Source organism: Hyperolius riggenbachi, chromosome 1 (genome assembly GCF_040937935.1).
Source record: "Hyperolius riggenbachi isolate aHypRig1 chromosome 1, aHypRig1.pri, whole genome shotgun sequence".
Lineage (NCBI taxonomy): Eukaryota > Metazoa > Chordata > Amphibia > Anura > Hyperoliidae > Hyperolius > Hyperolius riggenbachi.
Window position 1 is genome coordinate 50,623,284 of NC_090646.1, and position 18,404 is coordinate 50,641,687.

Sequence of the window (18,404 nt, forward strand, 5' to 3'; positions counted from 1 at the left end):
TCAGGGGAAACACCTCTTCCCTTGCCCCTCCCTCTTTCACCGGATTTCTTCCTCATTTCACTTATCCTTACAGTACACGCTGACTGGCAGCAGTACAGTGGCAGTACAGAAATGCTATACAGTGGTGGGTGAGCGGTGTACCACTATTGCCAGCAGCGACACAGAGCACAATGCTATACAGTGGCGGGTGAGCGGTGTACTACTGTTCCCAGCAGACAAAGAGTGGCAGTAAACACAATGCTATATAGTGTGGCTGAGCCGTGTACACAGAGTGGCAGTAAACACAATGCTATATAGTCTGCTATATAGTCACCCCGAACGGGGTGATGTTCTGCAGCACCCGAACAGTGGCGAACACTGTTCGCCCAACACTACTGGGAACGCAGATTTTAGTACCTAAACACACGATACAACATGTTTTCCGGGGTCGGACTCTGAGGCACATACAGATGGTCCCGATCATCATCCTCATCATACAACTCTTCTCCTGAGTCTGACCCACCCACCACCTCTGCCACCCCAACATCCCCAGACACAGTCACAGACCCCTCATCGTCCTCAACATTAACTTGGGATGCTGGCCTGAGCCCGACCTCCTCCTCCACATCAGGCCCCATCATCCCCTCAATGGCAGCCCTCATTAATCGCTCTGGCGCCGGACCGATGGACACAACGTTCTCCTCCGGGGAGGGCTGCTGCTGACCACTGGCTGCTGGGGTGGATGTTATAGCTTGCGTGGGGCGTTGGCTGTTGCTGTTGTTGGGAGTGCTGCTCACAGCGGAGGTCTCTGAGGAACTCATGGTGAGCTCATATAGTGGTTGACGGTGAGTGGAGTATTACTGATCCCAGCAATATACACACTGACTGGCAGAGTACGCAATGCTATATAGTCTGGCTGAGCCGTGTACACAGAGTGGCAGTGAACAATGCTATATAGTCTGGCTGAGCGGTGTACACAGAGTGGCAGTACACACAATGCTATATAGTCTGGCTGAGCCATGTACACAGAGTGGCAGTAAACAATGGTATATAGTCTGGCTGAGCGGTGTACACAGAGTGTCAGTAAACAATGGTATATAGTCTGGCTGAGCGGTGTACACAGAGTGTCAGTAAACAATGGTATATAGTCTGGCTGAGCGGTGTACACAGAGTGTCAGTAAACAATGGTATATAGTCTGGCTGAGCGGTGTACACCGAGTGTCAGTAAACAATGGTATATAGTCTGGCTGAGCGGTGTACACAGAGTGTCAGTAAACAATGGTATATAGTCTGGCTGAGCGGTGTACACAGAGTGTCAGTAAACAATGGTATATAGTCTGGCTGAGCGGTGTACACAGAGTGTCAGTAAACAATGGTATATAGTCTGGCTGAGCGGTGTACACAGAGTGTCAGTAAACAATGGTATATAGTCTGGCTGAGCGGTGTACACAGAGTGTCAGTAAACAATGGTATATAGTCTGGCTGAGCGGTGTACACCGAGTGTCAGTAAACAATGGTATATAGTCTGGCTGAGCGGTGTACACAGAGTGTCAGTAAACAATGGTATATAGTCTGGCTGAGCGGTGTACACAGAGTGTCAGTAAACAATGGTATATAGTCTGGCTGAGCGGTGTACACAGAGTGTCAGTAAACAATGGTATATAGTCTGGCTGAGCGGTGTACACAGAGTGTCAGTAAACAATGGTATATAGTCTGGCTGAGCGGTGTACACAGAGTGTCAGTAAACAATGGTATATAGTCTGGCTGAGCGGTGTACACAGAGTGGCAGTACACACAATGCTATATAGTCTGGCTGAGCGGTGTACACAGAGTGGCAGTACACACAATGCTATAGAGTCTGGCTGAGCGGTGTACACAGAGTGGCAGTACACACAATGCTATGTAGTCTGGCTGAGCGGTGTACACAGAGTGGCAGTAAACACAATGCTATATATAGCGTGGCTGAGCGAGGTGCACAGTGGCAGTACACACAATGCTATATAGTCAGGCTGAGCCGTGTACACAGAGTGGCAGTACACACAATGCTATATAGTGTGGCTGAGCGAGCGGTGTACTACTATTCCCAGCAGACACAGAACAGTAAACACAATGCTATATAGTGTGGGTGAGCGAGCGGTGTACCACTATTCCCAGCAGACACAGAACAGTAAACAGAATGCTATATAGTGTGGCTGAACGAGCGGTGTACCACTATTCCCAGCAGACACAGAACAGTAAACAGAATGCTATATAGTGTGGCTGAGCGAGCGGTGTACCACTATTCCCAGCAGACACAGAACAGTGAACAGAATGCTATATAGTGTGGCTGAGCGAGCGGTGTACTACTATTCCCAGCAGACACAGAACAGTAAACAGAATGCTATATAGTGTGGCTGAGCGAGGTACACAGAGTGGCAGTAAACAGAATGCTATATAGTGTGGCTGAGCGAGCGGTGTACTACTGTTCCCAGCAGCGACACACAATGACTGGGGGGGACCCTGGCTAGCGTGGCTGGAGAGCGAACTACCCTGCCTGCCTACCCAAAGCTAAACCCACAGAGAAATGGCGGAGATATGACGTGGTTCGGGTATTTATTTACCCGAACCACGTGACCGTTCGGCCAATCAGAGCGCGTTCGGGCCCGAACCACGTGACCCGTTCGGCCAATCACAGCGCTAGCCGAACGTTCGGGGAACGTTCGGCCATGCGCTCTTAGTTCGGCCATGTGGCCGAACGGTTTGGCCGAGCACCGTCAGGTGTTCGGCCGAACTCGAACATCACCCGAACAGGGTGATGTTCTGCAGAACCCGAACAGTGGCGAACACTGTTCGCCCATCACTAATCCAGATCCTGTTGCAATATGACACTATCTTCCTGAGAGTTGATGATTCTGCACAATTTTGTATCATCTGCAAAAATAGCAACATTGCTCACTACTGCATCTACTAGGTCATTAATAAATAAATTGAAGAGCACTGGACCCAGTACAGACCCCTGTGGGACCCCACTGCTAACAGTCTCCCATTTTGAGTACGATCCATTGACCACAACTCTTTGTTTTCTGTCCATTAGCCAGTTCCCTATCCATGCACACAAACTCTTCCCCAGTCCTTGCATCCTCAACTTTTGCACCAGACTTCTGTGGGGAACAGTGTCGAAGGCCTTTGCAAAGTCCAAGTATATCACATCTACAGCATTCCCAATATCCATATTAGCATTCACTACCTCATAAAAGCTGAGCATGTTAGTCAAACAGGACCTGTCTTTAGTAAACCCATGTTGATGCTGAGAAATAAGATTATTTTCTACTACGAAGTCATGTATAGTATCTCTTAGTAACCCCTCAAATAGTTTGCATACAACTGATGTTAAGCTTACAGGTCTATAATTTCCTGGATCAGATTTTTTGCCCTTCTTAAATAATGGGAAAACGTGGGCTGTACGCCAATCCACTGGGACTCTGCTAGTTGCAAGAGAGTCACAAAAGATAAGATAAAGGGGCTTAGCTATAACTGAACTTAATTCTCTTAGGACCCGAGGATGCATGCCATCCGGGCCAGGTGCCTTGTCTATTTTTAATTTATTTAGTCTTGCCTTTACTTCTTCCTGCGTTAAGTATTTAATATTACAGTTAGAAGATTGAGACTCTTCTGCCTCTGTAATTTGCAACAGTGCTGTTTCCTTTGTGAAGACAGAAGCAAAGAAAGCATTTAATAACTCTGCCTTACCTTGGTCATCCACCATTGAGTTCCCACCCTCATCCTTTAGGATTCCTATACAGTCAACCTTTCTTTTTTTAGAGTTGATGTACTTGTAAAACTTTTTTGGGTTAGATTTGATATCCCTAGCGATTTGATTTTCAGCTTCGATCTTTGCCAGCCTAATTTATTTTTTACAATTTTTATTGCACTCCTTATAATTGCTTAGTGCAGCCTCGGTCCCCTCCTGTTTTAGGACCTTATAGGCATTCTTTTTCCTCTTTATTTTATCCCTAACCTTTCTATTCATCCATAGAGGCCTTTTTTTATTCCTAGACATTGTGTTTCCATATGGGATATACATACTACAATATTGATTGAGAATACGTTTAAAAGCTTGCCATTTCCCTTCAGTGTCGTCCCCTTGTAGTACATTATCCCAGTTCACCAAACTTAGTGCCTGCCTAATTTGATTGAACTTTGCTTTTCTAAAATTCATAGTTTTAGTGGTCCCGCTGCCCCGTGGCCTATCAGTCACCAGATCAAACGTTATCATGTTGTGATCACTATTTCCCAAATGTTCTTGAACCTGCACATTTGATACATTATCTGGTCTATTAGAAATGATCAGATCCAGTAACGCATTCCCCCTAGTTGGTTCAGTTACCATTTGAGTCAAGTAATTGTCCTGTAGTGCTGCCAGAAATCTGCTGCTTTTACCAGAATGGGTAGCCTCAATACTCCAGTCAATGTCTGGAAAGTTAAAGTCGCCCATAATTATGACCTCATTTTTACCTGCAGCTTTTTCAATCTGCTGTAGTAATCGCAGTTCTGCAGCTTCATTAATAAGAGGTGGCCTGTAGCATACCCCAATAATTCCACTACTCTTTATTGATGTGTCATCCTTTAACTTACATTGCATCATATATTTTTTTAGGTACCACAAGGCCGCTGTTCTGAACCTTGTCCCATAGGGACCAGGAAAGCACTGAGGGAAGGATACCACATTTGTTGCTATGACTGTGTGCCATGTTCAGATGGAGAAATATCAGTCATTTTGGGTATATGTCTGCATTTATATCTAACTAATATTATAAATGTGAAAGTTTGGATGTTTGGATGTCTGTTACGCAATCACTCAACAATGGCTGAAGTGATTTAAATGAAATTTGGCACACACATAGGACTCGATTCACAAAGCGGTGCTAACCCAGTTAGCATGCCTAAAAGACTTTAGGCTTGATAACCATTGCACCACGCTGGTGAAAAGCCAGTTTAGGTGTGATAAGTTTAGGCGTGATAAGTTTAGATAAGTTTAGATCGCGCGCAAAGTCCCGCACGCAAAGCAGCACCATTAAACTCTATGCGAAGTACAACAGACTTTGCTAGCGCAAAACTTTTGATCAGCTGTGCACTGCGGTGCTAGCCCAGTTGGTGCTATAGTTATCACGCCTAAACTTATCACGCCTAAACTTATCACACCTAAACTGAGTTTAGGCGTGATAAAGGGCTTTTCACCAGCGTGCTAACTGTTAGCACCGCTTTGTGAATCAAGCCCATAGTACATTGCCTGGAATTACATAAAGGGCTTGATTCACAAAGCGGTGCTAACAGTTAGCACGCTGGTGAAAAGCCCTTTATCATGCCTATACTTAGTTTAGGCGTGATAAGTTTAGGTGTTATAGGTTTAGGTGTGACTGAACTTGCTGGTTGTATATAATATGGTGTGAATACTCTATTAGAGCAAAGTAGAAATGCTGGGTTTCATTCTACTTTAAGAAAACAAGTGTTCTTATCTAGTTGTCATAAATTACCAAGCATCCCTTGAAGACCCTCCTGATGTTGCAATTAAGGCATCTAATGACATTTATTTATGCCTGCTAAACAATGTATCTCCTTTTTATGTCCAGTGTGGATAAGCTGCCTGTTCTATCTTGTCAGCAGCATAAAGGAATTGAGTCGGATGAAAACTTACTAGCCGAAAACGTACTTCTTTTCTTCTAAGTTAGCCAATAAATGATATCATTCTGATTAAAAAATTCTTGCTTTTACTGGTGGCTAATGTTGTACAATACTCTACTGCTTGCATACTACAAGTGACTCTGTTTGTGATGTGACTGCAGATAGGGCTTGCCCACTCCCCCAGCCAAATATAGGTAGCTTGATAGCCAGATTCCTGTCCAGTATAGTTGTTTTAGTCCCCTTCCTGCCCCACAGAGTTGCAAGTGGATCCAAGAGATGCCTCACTCACATATCCAGGATCAAGTCTCCCATATCACAATTTCATCTCCTCTGTCATTTAGTGTCTGGTCTACTTGAATCCAGCTGGTGCCTCTCGTAATATCATAAGATGCACCAGCAGGAACCATGGAGACTGGACACTAGATGGTAGAGGAAAGGAAACTGTGAGATGTGGCACTGGATCCTGAATACGTGAGTGAAGCATCTCTTCATTCTACTTGCAATTCTGCAGAGCAGGAGGGGGGAAGCCGTGGACCTATACTTGGGCTGAACCACCCACACTGGGCGGGTGAAGGGCCAGGGCACATATACTGGGTGAGTGGGAAGGATGGCATGGCACATATAGTGGGCACTGGGCAGGTAGGAGGAGGGCTGAAGCACTTACACTGAGCAGGAGGAAGCCAGAACACCTGATCCATCTGGAAGGGAGGGGCTTAGAACCTATTCTGAAAAAGAGGGGGGCCAGAGCACCTATACTGAGTGGGAGGGGTTTGGAGCACTTATACTGGGTGGGAAGGAGGGGCTATGCTAATAATATGCAATTATGTTCATGGAATTAACTAACATTTTAAACACAGTTTCACAAAGATAAGTTTATGTGTGAAAATTTGTGGGCATGCATGTGAGAATACATTGTCACCAAATGCACTGAAGACCATAATTGTGAGAACACACTAATAATAATAATAATAATAATAATAATAATAACAATAATAATAATGAGGAGGAGGAGGAGAGTTTGTAAAATTATAAGTCATAACAAAATTATTCCAATTACCATTACAAGCAAATTATTTACAGCGTGTGTGTGCGTGTGTGCGTGTGTGTGTGTGTGTGTGTGTGTGTGTGTGTGTATGCGTGTGCGTGTGCGTGTGTGTGTGTGTGTGTGTGTGTGTGTGTGTGTGTGTGTGTGTGTGTGTGTAGTCAGGGCCGGCCCGCTCATGAGGCAGGGTGAAACTTTTGCCTCAGGCGGCAAATTTCTAGGGGCGGCATCCACCCGTCCGTAGGTGCGGGGGGCCGGCCGCCGAGCTGGAGGGGTAGCGGGCAGGACGGGGGTATTGAGGCTAGCGGTCGCCCCCCCCCCCCCCCTCCCTCGCCTGGATCCCCCGATCTGCGCTCCCCTCCAGCTTTAAATGGCGAATAAGCAGCGGACAGTAAGAAGCACGGGCGGGGGATCACTCATCTTCCTCGTTCCAACGTGCGCTCCACTGACGTCACTTCCTGCAACGCCGGGCACGTACAATACAGTGGGCGGCGTTGCAGGAAGTGACGTCAGTGGAGCGCATGCTGGAACGAGGAAGAGGTGAGTGATCCCCCGCCCGTGCCTCTTACTGTCCGCTGCTTATTCGCCATTTAAAGCTGGAGGGGAGCGCAGATCGGGGGATCCAGGCGAGGGAGGGGGGAGGTCCGACCCCCCTCCCCACCGCTAGCCCCAATACTCCCGTCCTGCCCGCTACCCCTCCAGCTCGGCGGCCCCCCACGGTGGGGGTGGCGGGATGGGTTGGTGCAGGGCAATTTTTTCAAAATTTGCCTCAGGCGGCAAAAAGTCTAGGGCCGGCCCTGTGTGTAGTGTGTGTGGTGTGTGTGTGAGGTGTGTGTGGTGTGGTGTGTGTGATGTGGTGTGTGATGTGGTGTGATGAGTGTGTGTGTGTGTGTGTGTGTGTGTGTGTGTGTGTGTGTGTGTGTGTGTGTGTGTGTGTGTGTGTGTGTGTGTGTGTGTGTGTGTGTGTGTGTGTGTGTGTGTGTGTGTGTGTGTGTGTGTGTGTGTGTGTGTGTGTGTGTGTGTGTGTGTGTGTGTGTGTGCGTGTGTGTGTCATGTGCGTGCGTGTGTGTGTGTGTGTGTGTGTGTGTGTGTGTGCGTGTGTGTGTCATGTGCGTGCGTGTGTGTGTGTGTGTCATGTTTGTGTGTATGTGATTAAATCATCGTTTTTTGTTGTTTTTTTTAGACAGTGAGAGTTGCCAGACTTGTCCTGATGATGATTGGCCAAATGAAGCAAAAAATGTTTGTGTTCCGAAACCTCAGGAATTTCTATCCTTTCAAGACAACGTGGCCTTATTGTTTATTGTAATTTCCCCAGTATTTTCTGTGATATCTGTCTTCATAACTGGACTATTTGTTGTTTTCCGGAACACTCCCATTGTCACTGCTAACAATCGTAGCCTCAGTTTTGTTATTCTCCTGTGCCTTGTGCTGAGTATATCAAGCATATTTCTTTTTCTTAGTCGTCCAGCGGATACAACCTGCTTGCTACGCCAAGTGTTTTTTGGGATCTCCTTCACTATTGTTCTGTCATCAGTCTTGGCCAAAACTATCATGGTTTGCATTGCTTTCAAAGCCACCAAACCTGGATCCGTCTGGAGGAAGTGTTTGGGAGTCAAACTGCCTATTACAGTGGTGTTAGTCTGCTCATCTGTTCAGGTGATCACTGGAATTACTTGGCTGTCAGTTTCTCCACCATTTCTAGAGTATGATTTTCACTCTTTTCCCAGGAAGACCATTATTCAGTGTAATGAAGGCTCTGTTCTGGCTTTCTATATTATGTTGGGTTACATGGGACTTCTGGCCGCTGTGAGCTTTGCTCTGGCCTTCATGGTGAGGACATTACCTGACATATTTAATGAGGCCAAATACATCACCTTCAGCATGCTGGTGTTCTGCAGTGTCTGGATTGGTGCCATCCCGGCCTACCTGAGCAGTAAGGGGAAACAAATGGTCATTGTGGAGATATTCGCTATACTGGCCTCAAGTATTGGAATACTGAGCTGTATATTCTTCCCTAAATGCTATTATATTTTGCTGAGGCCAGAAATGAATAGCAAAAGACATTTATTATATAAGCACTCTTTGTAGGTTAAGAAATTGCTCTTTACTATGTTCTTTAAAAATAAAAGAGAGAGAGAGAGAGAATGCATTTGAAGTGTATCTGAGCTGACTTGTAAGGTTATGAGAATCTGCCCCCCAAAAAACAGATTCATGAAATTTTCACAATTCTCAGGTTCATGAAACCACATGTGCTCAATGCTTCACAAATCCACAGGCAAATGCATGACTAACTTTGATTTCAGGAAAAAAAAGGTGCATGTGACAGAGAATTAGGTAATGTGTACAATATCAACCTTTACGATAACAGTAATTCACAGTTATGTTCAAATGTTCATAATATTAACCTTTCTGATAACGGTAGTAAAGCAGAATTAGATGCAAATGTGCCCAATATCAACCTTTAGAGCAGTAATGCTGGATTAAGTGTAAATGGGCACAATATTAATCATTACAGTGACACTAGTCATGGAGAATTATACATAACTATGTACATTGCGATGTTACGTGCAATTTTTTGCCAAAGTCATTTTTGCTTCGAAAATGCCATTTTTTTATTTTGAGAACATTTTTTGTGAAATATCATTATCTTTACCACAAAACCGCAAACAAATCTTCAGTATTGGCATGTAAACGCCCCAAAAAGTTAATTTTTAGAGCAAAAAATTTGAAAACGTACAAAATATTTTTTTATGGCATTTTCGCTCAAAAGTAAAATTTAACATTATTTTTGCCAAAGTTAATGCGAAAAACATTTTTACTCATCGCTGGTACATGTGAGAAAAAAAAAAAAAAAACAAGATAGAAAGCACTGGCAGTAACTGAATGTCTGTGTAGGATGTGTACAGCCAAAGATACATTTACTATTATTGTCCCTGCACACTTTGTCCCTGTACACTCAGGGCTCATTCACATTATAAGCATTTTGTTTATTTTTAAGTACTGGCGCTTTTAAAAATTGCCTTAAAAGCGTTTGTGCGAGGTTAGCTTATGTGAGTGTTCTCACCTAAGCAATGAGCTTTCTATCCAATCGCAAACCTGGCTCCTGCACCATTTCCAGAGCGTTTGCGATTCAATAGAAAAAAAATAGCAAGACCGCTAAGCGCTTGAAAAAGCACTTTGAGAAGCAATTTTCTGAGCGCTTTAATGGATAAATACATTGTGTTTTTTTCTACGCGAAAATCACCCTGAAAGCACTTAAAAAAAGCGTGCACAAAATCGCTTGCAAATATTGCTCAGCACTTGTGAAAGCACTGTTGATTTATAATGTGAACAAGGCCTCACTGTCACTCCAGTACAACTCTCCTTGTAACCCTCTCTCTCTAAGCCAGAGTGGAAGGAGGAAATAGAATGAGAAAACAATCCACTCTGTCCATTAGAATGGGATGAGGATGCCATGATTTCTATTGGTTAAAAACAGCATGCTCTATTGCTCTGTATAGCCTGATTCATTTGCAAAGATACCTGGGAACGCTTTATTGGATGGAGATAAGGAAACAGGCAACTCCACCCAAAAAAAAGCCTCATGGCAACATTTTCACATAGAATTTGTCACGCAATGATAATAATGCACGCAATGACTATGCCACGGTGCCAAGTCTGGGAACTCTGGCTTTAATACTGTGAGAATTACAGCGGTTTACATTTTGCCATCGAATTTAATAGGGAAAATCTGATTGGTTGTTTGTAGCTCTGCCCACTTTTTGGGGTCCCCAAAATGTGACAGAATGTCTCAGCTTCACCCCATGACTAAGTGACCCAAGTTTGGTGAGTCTAACTCCAAAGCTGTATGAGTGGCAGAAGTTTCAAATTTTCCAATGAAAGTCTATGGGAAAAATGAGGTCTTTGGGGGTCCGCCACAGGGGCACGGAGGGTGCGATTGCTTAACAAAGCACAAGCAACCTATTTGGGTATGAGCCAAACAAGTGTGCAAAGTTTCAGAATTCTACTCCTTACACCCTGGGAGGAGTAGCGTATAGATACGCTATCCCCTGATGACGGCGGAAGGCCGAAACTAGCCGGGACGAGAGCAGGCAACGCTGCACACATTACAAGTATTTTTGGAATAGTACCACGCAGAGTGGGAAGTATACTAGCCTGGAGGGTCTCTACTGGAGTGAGACCCTCTGAATGTCAGTGTACTTTGCTGTACTTGTGACCAGGCATGGTCAGAAGAGCCCATTTCCGTTTCCGGGACAATTCCGCATACCGTCATACCGAAATTCCGCATACCGGCACATTCCGCGGTATTTCGCATGTATTTTCCGTAATTTTTATCCGGACTTCCGTAATTTTCGAATGATTGTGTCTATGCTATTGTCAATAAAGTTGTTGTATACTACGGAAACGTGATTGAAAGGTGTACTTTCTTAAATTTCAGCCTTTTTTTACGGAAATGCTGTTTTTTTATATGCGCACTGTTTGGGGGGTGGCGCCCAGGCGGAATTTCGCATCCATGAGCTTGTTGTCATGATTGGTCAACTCATTTTGCATCTCCTGATTGGTCAATTCATTCCGCTTCCGATTTTGCCGGAATTCCGCATTATTCCGCATTCCGGTTTGACGTTTCCGGATTCCACGGAACCATGCGGAAACCCCAAAACCGGCGGAATTTCGGTATTTTAGCTTCCGCGGAATTCGGAAGCTCATGCCTGCTTGTGACCAAAAATATTTTTATCCGAATACATTTTGACTATGGAATATTCCACTCAGAGATTCCCTCTTTTTGCTTCTGTTGTGCACTGAGTTGCACTTTAGGTATACAAAGACTGTGTATGGGGATCTCTGGAGGTGGAAGAATTATATTGCCAGTATCCTGAGGTGCATCACACAAGCGCTGCTGTTGTACTGACAAGATTTTTGCTTTGGATGAAAAGGATACATCCTTGGAGTAGCTGCAGTGTGTCACCTGAAGGAACCTTACAACTGGTATTGTGGGGCGCCTCTTGAAACATTACTATTCAGAACTGTTAGTTTGCCAGCTGTTACCTTACCAGCTGGTGGACTCTGAGGTCTTTTGTAAATTTGTGCCGATTGGGACACCGCAGTGGAAGGTACCAGGCCGCAATTATTTCTCTAAGAAGATGATACCCAAACTGTACCGTGACATAGAGAGGCAAGTGGTGTCATCTCTGGCGAACAGCATTGGGTCAAGGGTCCATCTGACCATGGATGCCTGGTCTGCCAAGCATGGTCAGGGCAGGTACATAACTTACACAGCCCATTGGGTCAACCTGGTGACCGCTGACAAGCAGGGAGTATGTGGCTGTGCAGCGGACCAACTTGTGACACCTGACTTGCAGGCAGGCCTCCTGCCACCTCCTCTCTGTCTCCTCCTGCTACATCCTCTTCGCTATCGTCCTCCTTCTCCTCGGCTGAATGGCAGTTCAACTCTATTGGTGCTGCGATTTCCTTTCCAGCTACACAGCCCCATCTCCCCAGGGCCTATGCTGCATGCCAGGTACGACAGTGTCATGCCATCTTAGACATGTCTTGCCTTAAAGCGGAGAGTCACACTGGACCAGCTCTTCTGGGTGCTCTTAACAAACAGGTGGATCAGTGGCTGACCCCGCACCAGCTGGAGATCGGCAACATGGTGTGTGACAACGGCAGCAATCTCCTTTCCGCTTTGAATTTGGGAAAGCTGACACATGTACCCTGCATGGCACATGTGCTGGATCTAGTCTTTCAAAGATTTGTGTCAAAATACCCAGGCTTAGAGGACGTCCTGAAGCAGGCCAGGAAGATGTGTGGGCATTTCAGGCGGTCTTACACGGCCATAGCACACTTTGCGGACATTCAGCAGAGAAACAACTTGCCGGTGAGACGCTTGATATGCGATAGCCTGACTCGCTGGAATTCAACCCTGGTCATGTTCTCTTGCCTGCTAGAACAGGAGAAAGCTGTCACCCAGTACCTGTACAATTACAGTAAAAGGACACAATCTGGGGAGATGGGGATGTTGTGGCCCAACAACTGGACACTGATGCGAAATGCATGCAGGCTCATGCGGCTGTTTGAGGAGGTGACCAACCTGGTGAGTAGCAGTGAAGGCACCATCAGCGACTTGATCCCGTACTCTAACTTCCTGGAGTCAGACTCTGATGATGAGGAAGGTGTTTCTTTGGAGGAGGAGGTGGCGGCTGCAGAAGAACAACCGCAGCAGGCGTCGCAGGGGGCTGGTGCTGCTCGACGTTCCCGTGGTATTGTTCGTGGCTGGGGGGAGGAGGAAGACTTACTTGATGTCACTGAGGAAGAGCAAGAGGAGATGGATAGTACGTCTGGATCCAACTTTGTGCAGATGGCATCTTTCATGCTGTTCAGCCTGTTGAGGGACCCCCGTATCAAAAAACTCAAGGGGAATGACCTGTACTGGGCGGCCACACTACTAGACCCTCGGTATAGGCACAAAGTGGCGGACATGTTACCAACTCACCTGAAGGCAGAAAGGATGCAGCACATGCAGAACAAGCTGGCAACTATGCTTTACAATGCGATTAAGGGTGATGCCACAGCACAACACAATAAAGGTACCACTGCCAGTAATCCTTCTCCCATGTCCACGCAGGCAAGGACAGGACTAGTGTTGGGCGAACAGTGTTCGCCACTGTTCGGGTTCTGCAGAACATCACCCTGTTCGGGTGATGTTCGAGTTCGGCCGAACACCTGACGGTGCTCGGCCAAACCGTTCGGCCATATGGCCGAACTAAGAGCGCATGGCCGAACGTTCCCCGAACGTTCGGCTAGCGCTGTGATTGGCCGAACGGGTCACGTGGTTCGGACCCGAACGCGCTCTGATTGGCCGAACTGTCACGTGGTTCGGGTAAATAAATACCCGAACCACGTCATATCTCCGCCATTTGTCTGTGGGTTTAGCTTTGGGTAGGCAGGCAGGGTAGTTCGCGCTCCAGCCACGCTAGCCAGGGTCCCCCCCAGTCATTGTGTGTCGCTGCTGGGAACAGTAGTACACCGCTCGTTCAGCCACACTATATAGCATTCTGTGTACTGTTCTGTGTCTGCTGGGAACAGTAGTACACCGCTCGTTCAGCCACACTATATAGCATTCTGTGTACTGTTCTGTGTCTGCTGGGAACAGTAGTACACCGCTCGTTCAGCCACACTATATAGCATTCTGTGTACTGTTCTGTGTCTGCTGGGAACAGTAGTACACCGCTCGTTCAGCCACACTATATAGCATTCTGTGTACTGTTCTGTGTCTGCTGGGAACAGTAGTACACCGCTCGTTCAGCCACACTATATAGCATTCTGTGTACTGTTCTGTGTCTGCTGGGAACAGTAGTACACCGCTCGTTCAGCCACACTATATAGCATTCTGTGTACTGTTCTGTGTCTGCTGGGAACAGTAGTACACCGCTCGTTCAGCCACACTATATAGCATTCTGTGTACTGTTCTGTGTCTGCTGGGAACAGTAGTACACCGCTCGTTCAGCCACACTATATAGCATTCTGTGTACTGTTCTGTGTCTGCTGGGAACAGTAGTACACCGCTCGTTCAGCCACACTATATAGCATTCTGTGTACTGTTCTGTGTCTGCTGGGAACAGTAGTACACCGCTCGTTCAGCCACACTATATAGCATTCTGTGTACTGTTCTGTGTCTGCTGGGAACAGTAGTACACCGCTCGTTCAGCCACACTATATAGCATTCTGTGTACTGTTCTGTGTCTGCTGGGAACAGTAGTACACCGCTCGTTCAGCCACACTATATAGCATTCTGTGTACTGTTCTGTGTCTGCTGGGAACAGTAGTACACCGCTCGTTCAGCCACACTATATAGCATTCTGTGTACTGTTCTGTGTCTGCTGGGAACAGTAGTACACCGCTCGTTCAGCCACACTATATAGCATTCTGTGTACTGTTCTGTGTCTGCTGGGAACAGTAGTACACCGCTCGTTCAGCCACACTATATAGCATTCTGTGTACTGTTCTGTGTCTGCTGGGAACAGTAGTACACCGCTCGTTCAGCCACACTATATAGCATTCTGTGTACTGTTCTGTGTCTGCTGGGAACAGTAGTACACCGCTCGTTCAGCCACACTATATAGCATTCTGTGTACTGTTCTGTGTCTGCTGGGAACAGTAGTACACCGCTCGTTCAGCCACACTATATAGCATTCTGTGTACTGTTCTGTGTCTGCTGGGAACAGTAGTACACCGCTCGTTCAGCCACACTATATAGCATTCTGTGTACTGTTCTGTGTCTGCTGGGAACAGTAGTACACCGCTCGTTCAGCCACACTATATAGCATTCTGTGTACTGTTCTGTGTCTGCTGGGAACAGTAGTACACCGCTCGTTCAGCCACACTATATAGCATTCTGTGTACTGTTCTGTGTCTGCTGGGAACAGTGGTACACCGCTCGTTCAGCCACACTATATAGCATTCTGTGTACTGTTCTGTGTCTGCTGGGAATAGTGGTACACCGCTCACCCGTCACTGTATAGCATTGTGCTCTGTGTCGCTGCTGGGAATAGTGGTACTGTATAGCATTTCTGTACTGCCACTGTACTGCTGCCAGTCAGCGTGTACTGTAAGGATAAGTGAAATGAGGAAGAAATCCGGTGAAAGAGGGAGGGGCAAGGGAAGAGGTGTTTCCCCTGACGGTTCACGTACAGGCCACAGGGGAGCACCCAAGAAAACCCACTCAATACCGCCCATGTTGTCCAGGACAACAACCCTCACAAATCCAAAAGAACAGGACCAGATAATTACTTGGATGACCTCTCAAGCGTCCAGCAGTGGGTTAAGCAGCACCAGCACATCACGCACGAGGTCCGAGTCCTCAGCCAGTTACAAGGAGCCAGTGGGCACAAAGCTGACACAACCGGCAGCGACACCACGCACACAACTGCCAGATAACCAGTCCGATGAATTACCTCAGGACACAATGGGGTATTCGCAGGAGCTATTCCCAGCCCAACAAACTTCCACCTTTCAAAGGTCAATGGAGGAACAGCCAGAAATGTTGTGCCTGGATTCACAACCGTTAACTGTGGGAAATGCACCGCGCACTGAAATACGAGGCGAGTCCGAAGAGGACTCGGAAACCCAAATCCCAGAGCAATTTGGGCAGGAGGGGTTGCAATTGCAGGAGGTCGGCCGACAAGATCTGGAAGACGACGTTGGAGTGTGCTGCGCAGAGGTTGTTGTGGGGAGCTCTACTCCACGGCGGTGGCCCACAATGACATATGACGAGTTTGAGGAGATGGAAGAGGAGGGTATGGACAATGTGGACAGAGACCCAGATTTTGTTTGTGAACGAGAACATCGCCGTCGTAGCAGCAGCACAGATGAGTCTGTTGAAGAACACACTGCTGCACGAGTTCGCCTTGTGCCACAAGGTAGGCGGCGCGCAATTTCAGGCACCACAAGCGTGGAAGTTCAAGTGAGAGGCAAAAGAGGAGCAAACAGAAATCGCCAGCAAGGAGGCAGGTGCTCCAAAGTCTGGGCTTTCTTTGAAGACTGCACTGAGGATGTTACCATGGCGATTTGCAAGGTGTGCAAGACCCGCCTGAGCAGGGGGAAAAATATTAACAACCTCTCCACCACCAGCATGAGCCGTCACATGCTATCCAAACATCCCACTCTTTGGGCAAACGCGTCAGGACAGGGTACCAGAAACAACACTGCCTCCCTTGGGTTCACCAGACCCGCCTCAGCAGCAGCAGTAGCCCAGCCATTGCGTGGTTCACAACATTCACAAACATCAGACGACGCTGACACTGTCACTTTCCGGAGTAGTGCTCTTGAGGTCTCCCAGTGTTCATCAAACACAACAACCAACAGCCCTTCCGTGTGCAGCGCTACGGTTCAGTTGTCTGTGTCGGAGATGTTTGAGCGCAAGAGGAAATTGCCAGCAAATGACCCCCGGGCCGTGGCAGTAACAGCCAGCATAGCCAAGCTTCTGGCCTGCGAAATGCTGCCATATCGATTGGTGGAGACAAACAGCTTCAAGGGCATGATGTCAGTGGCCATCCCACGTTACGTGGTTCCCAGCCGCTACCACTTTGCACGCTCTGCAGTGCCTGAGTTGCATGAGCACGTGGTCAGCAAAATAACCCGAAGCTTGAAGAATGCCGTTGCCTGCAAGGTTCACCTCACCACTGACACCTGGACGAGTGCGTTCGGCCAGGGTCGATACATCTCCCTTACCGCGCACTGGGTGAACCTTGTGGAGCCTGGCAGCGATTCCTCACCTGCTACGGCACGGGTGTTGCCCACGCCACAAACAGCTGCACCGCCGTCCCTCCCACTGGATAACAGCAGCACCTACCTCTCTGACTCCTTCTCCTCCAACGCATCTCAAAGCTGTACCTCATCCGGAAACGCTAACCCAGCAGCAGTAGGATCGTGGAAGCAGTGCAGCACAGCTGTTGGCATGCGTCAGCAAGCGTTGCTGAAGCTAATCTGCCTTGGGGATAAGCAGCACACAGGGGAGGAAATTTGGAGGGGAATAAAGGAACAGACGGATTTGTGGCTGGCACCGCTGGACCTGAAACCGGGCATGGTTGTGTGTGATAATGGGAGTAATCTCATTCGCGCTTTAAGGTTGGCTAAGCTGACACACATCCCTTGCCTGGCGCACGTGATGAACCTAGTAGTTCAGCGGTTCCTGAGGACATACCCAGGCGTGCCCGATCTGCTGTTGAAGGTGCGTCGAGTGTCCAAACATTGTAGAAATTCCAGTACTGCTTCGGGGGCACTCGCCAAGATGCAGGAGCGCTTCAATCTCCCCCACCATCGCTTGCTGTGTGATGTCCCTACGCGCTGGAATTCTACGCTGCACATGCTAGCCCGCTTTTGCGAGCAGAAGAGTGCAGTGGTCCAGTACATGACGGCGCAGTACCGAGGCGCATCCGGCCAGCTGCCAAGCTTCTGTGGATCCGATTGGGCCAACATGTTGGACCTCTGCCAAGTCCTCCAAAATTTTGAGCAATCCACGTTGCTTGTGAGCAGTGACAACTCTTCAGTCAGCATTACCATACCACTGCTGTGTTTACTGAAGAGGTCGATGTTAAAAATCAAGGAAACAGCTGTCATGATGCAACTGGGGGAATCTGAAGGAGAAAACGATCAGCGTGATGGTACCAACATCAGGCCATCCGCCTCAGGGAACGCTGGCCCCAGCAGCTATGACGAAGAAGAGGAGGAGGAACAGCTGGAGTTGGAGCAGGAATTTCATGCCACCACTGACGAGGGCCAGAGCGGTGCACGTTGGACTTCCACAATTCAACGCGAATGGTCAGCAGAAGCAGACCAGGAGGAAGGTGACGACTATGATGCATCACAACAACTATCACAACGCTCACAAGAGGATGATGAGGATTCTGGTAGGACTCTGGCACACATGGCTCAATTCATGCTAGACTGCATTGAACGTGACCCACGCATTGTGCGCATTCTGGACAACACCAATTACTGGGTTTATACCCTTCTGGATCCACGGTACAAACACAATGTTCCAAAACTGCTTGAAGAAAGAGTCAGACAGGTCAAAATGGAAGAATACCAGCAGGCCCTTGTGGAGACTTTAGAGAGGAGATTGACATCCTCCCCCTCCTCTAGCCAGTTGTACGCAGACAGACTGACTTCCGCAAACCCAGGACGACCAGGAGGGCAGCAAACAACGCAAGCCGCAGCTAGT

The 18,404-nt window shown here is 47.5% G+C and overlaps 1 protein-coding gene across 1 annotated transcript in view; it reads left to right on the top strand.

Annotated features, from left to right (window-relative positions):
* The window catches only part of LOC137551129 (vomeronasal type-2 receptor 26-like), a 175,407-nt gene extending 166,637 nt beyond the window's left edge, over positions 1-8,770 (top strand). Inside the window, exons 5-6 of the mRNA XM_068271324.1 lie at positions 4,616-4,739; positions 7,866-8,770. Coding sequence (XP_068127425.1) covers positions 4,616-4,739; positions 7,866-8,770 — 1,029 coding nt within the window. The remainder of the gene's footprint in view (positions 1-4,615; positions 4,740-7,865) is intronic.
* The last annotated feature ends 9,634 nt before the right edge of the window (positions 8,771-18,404 follow it).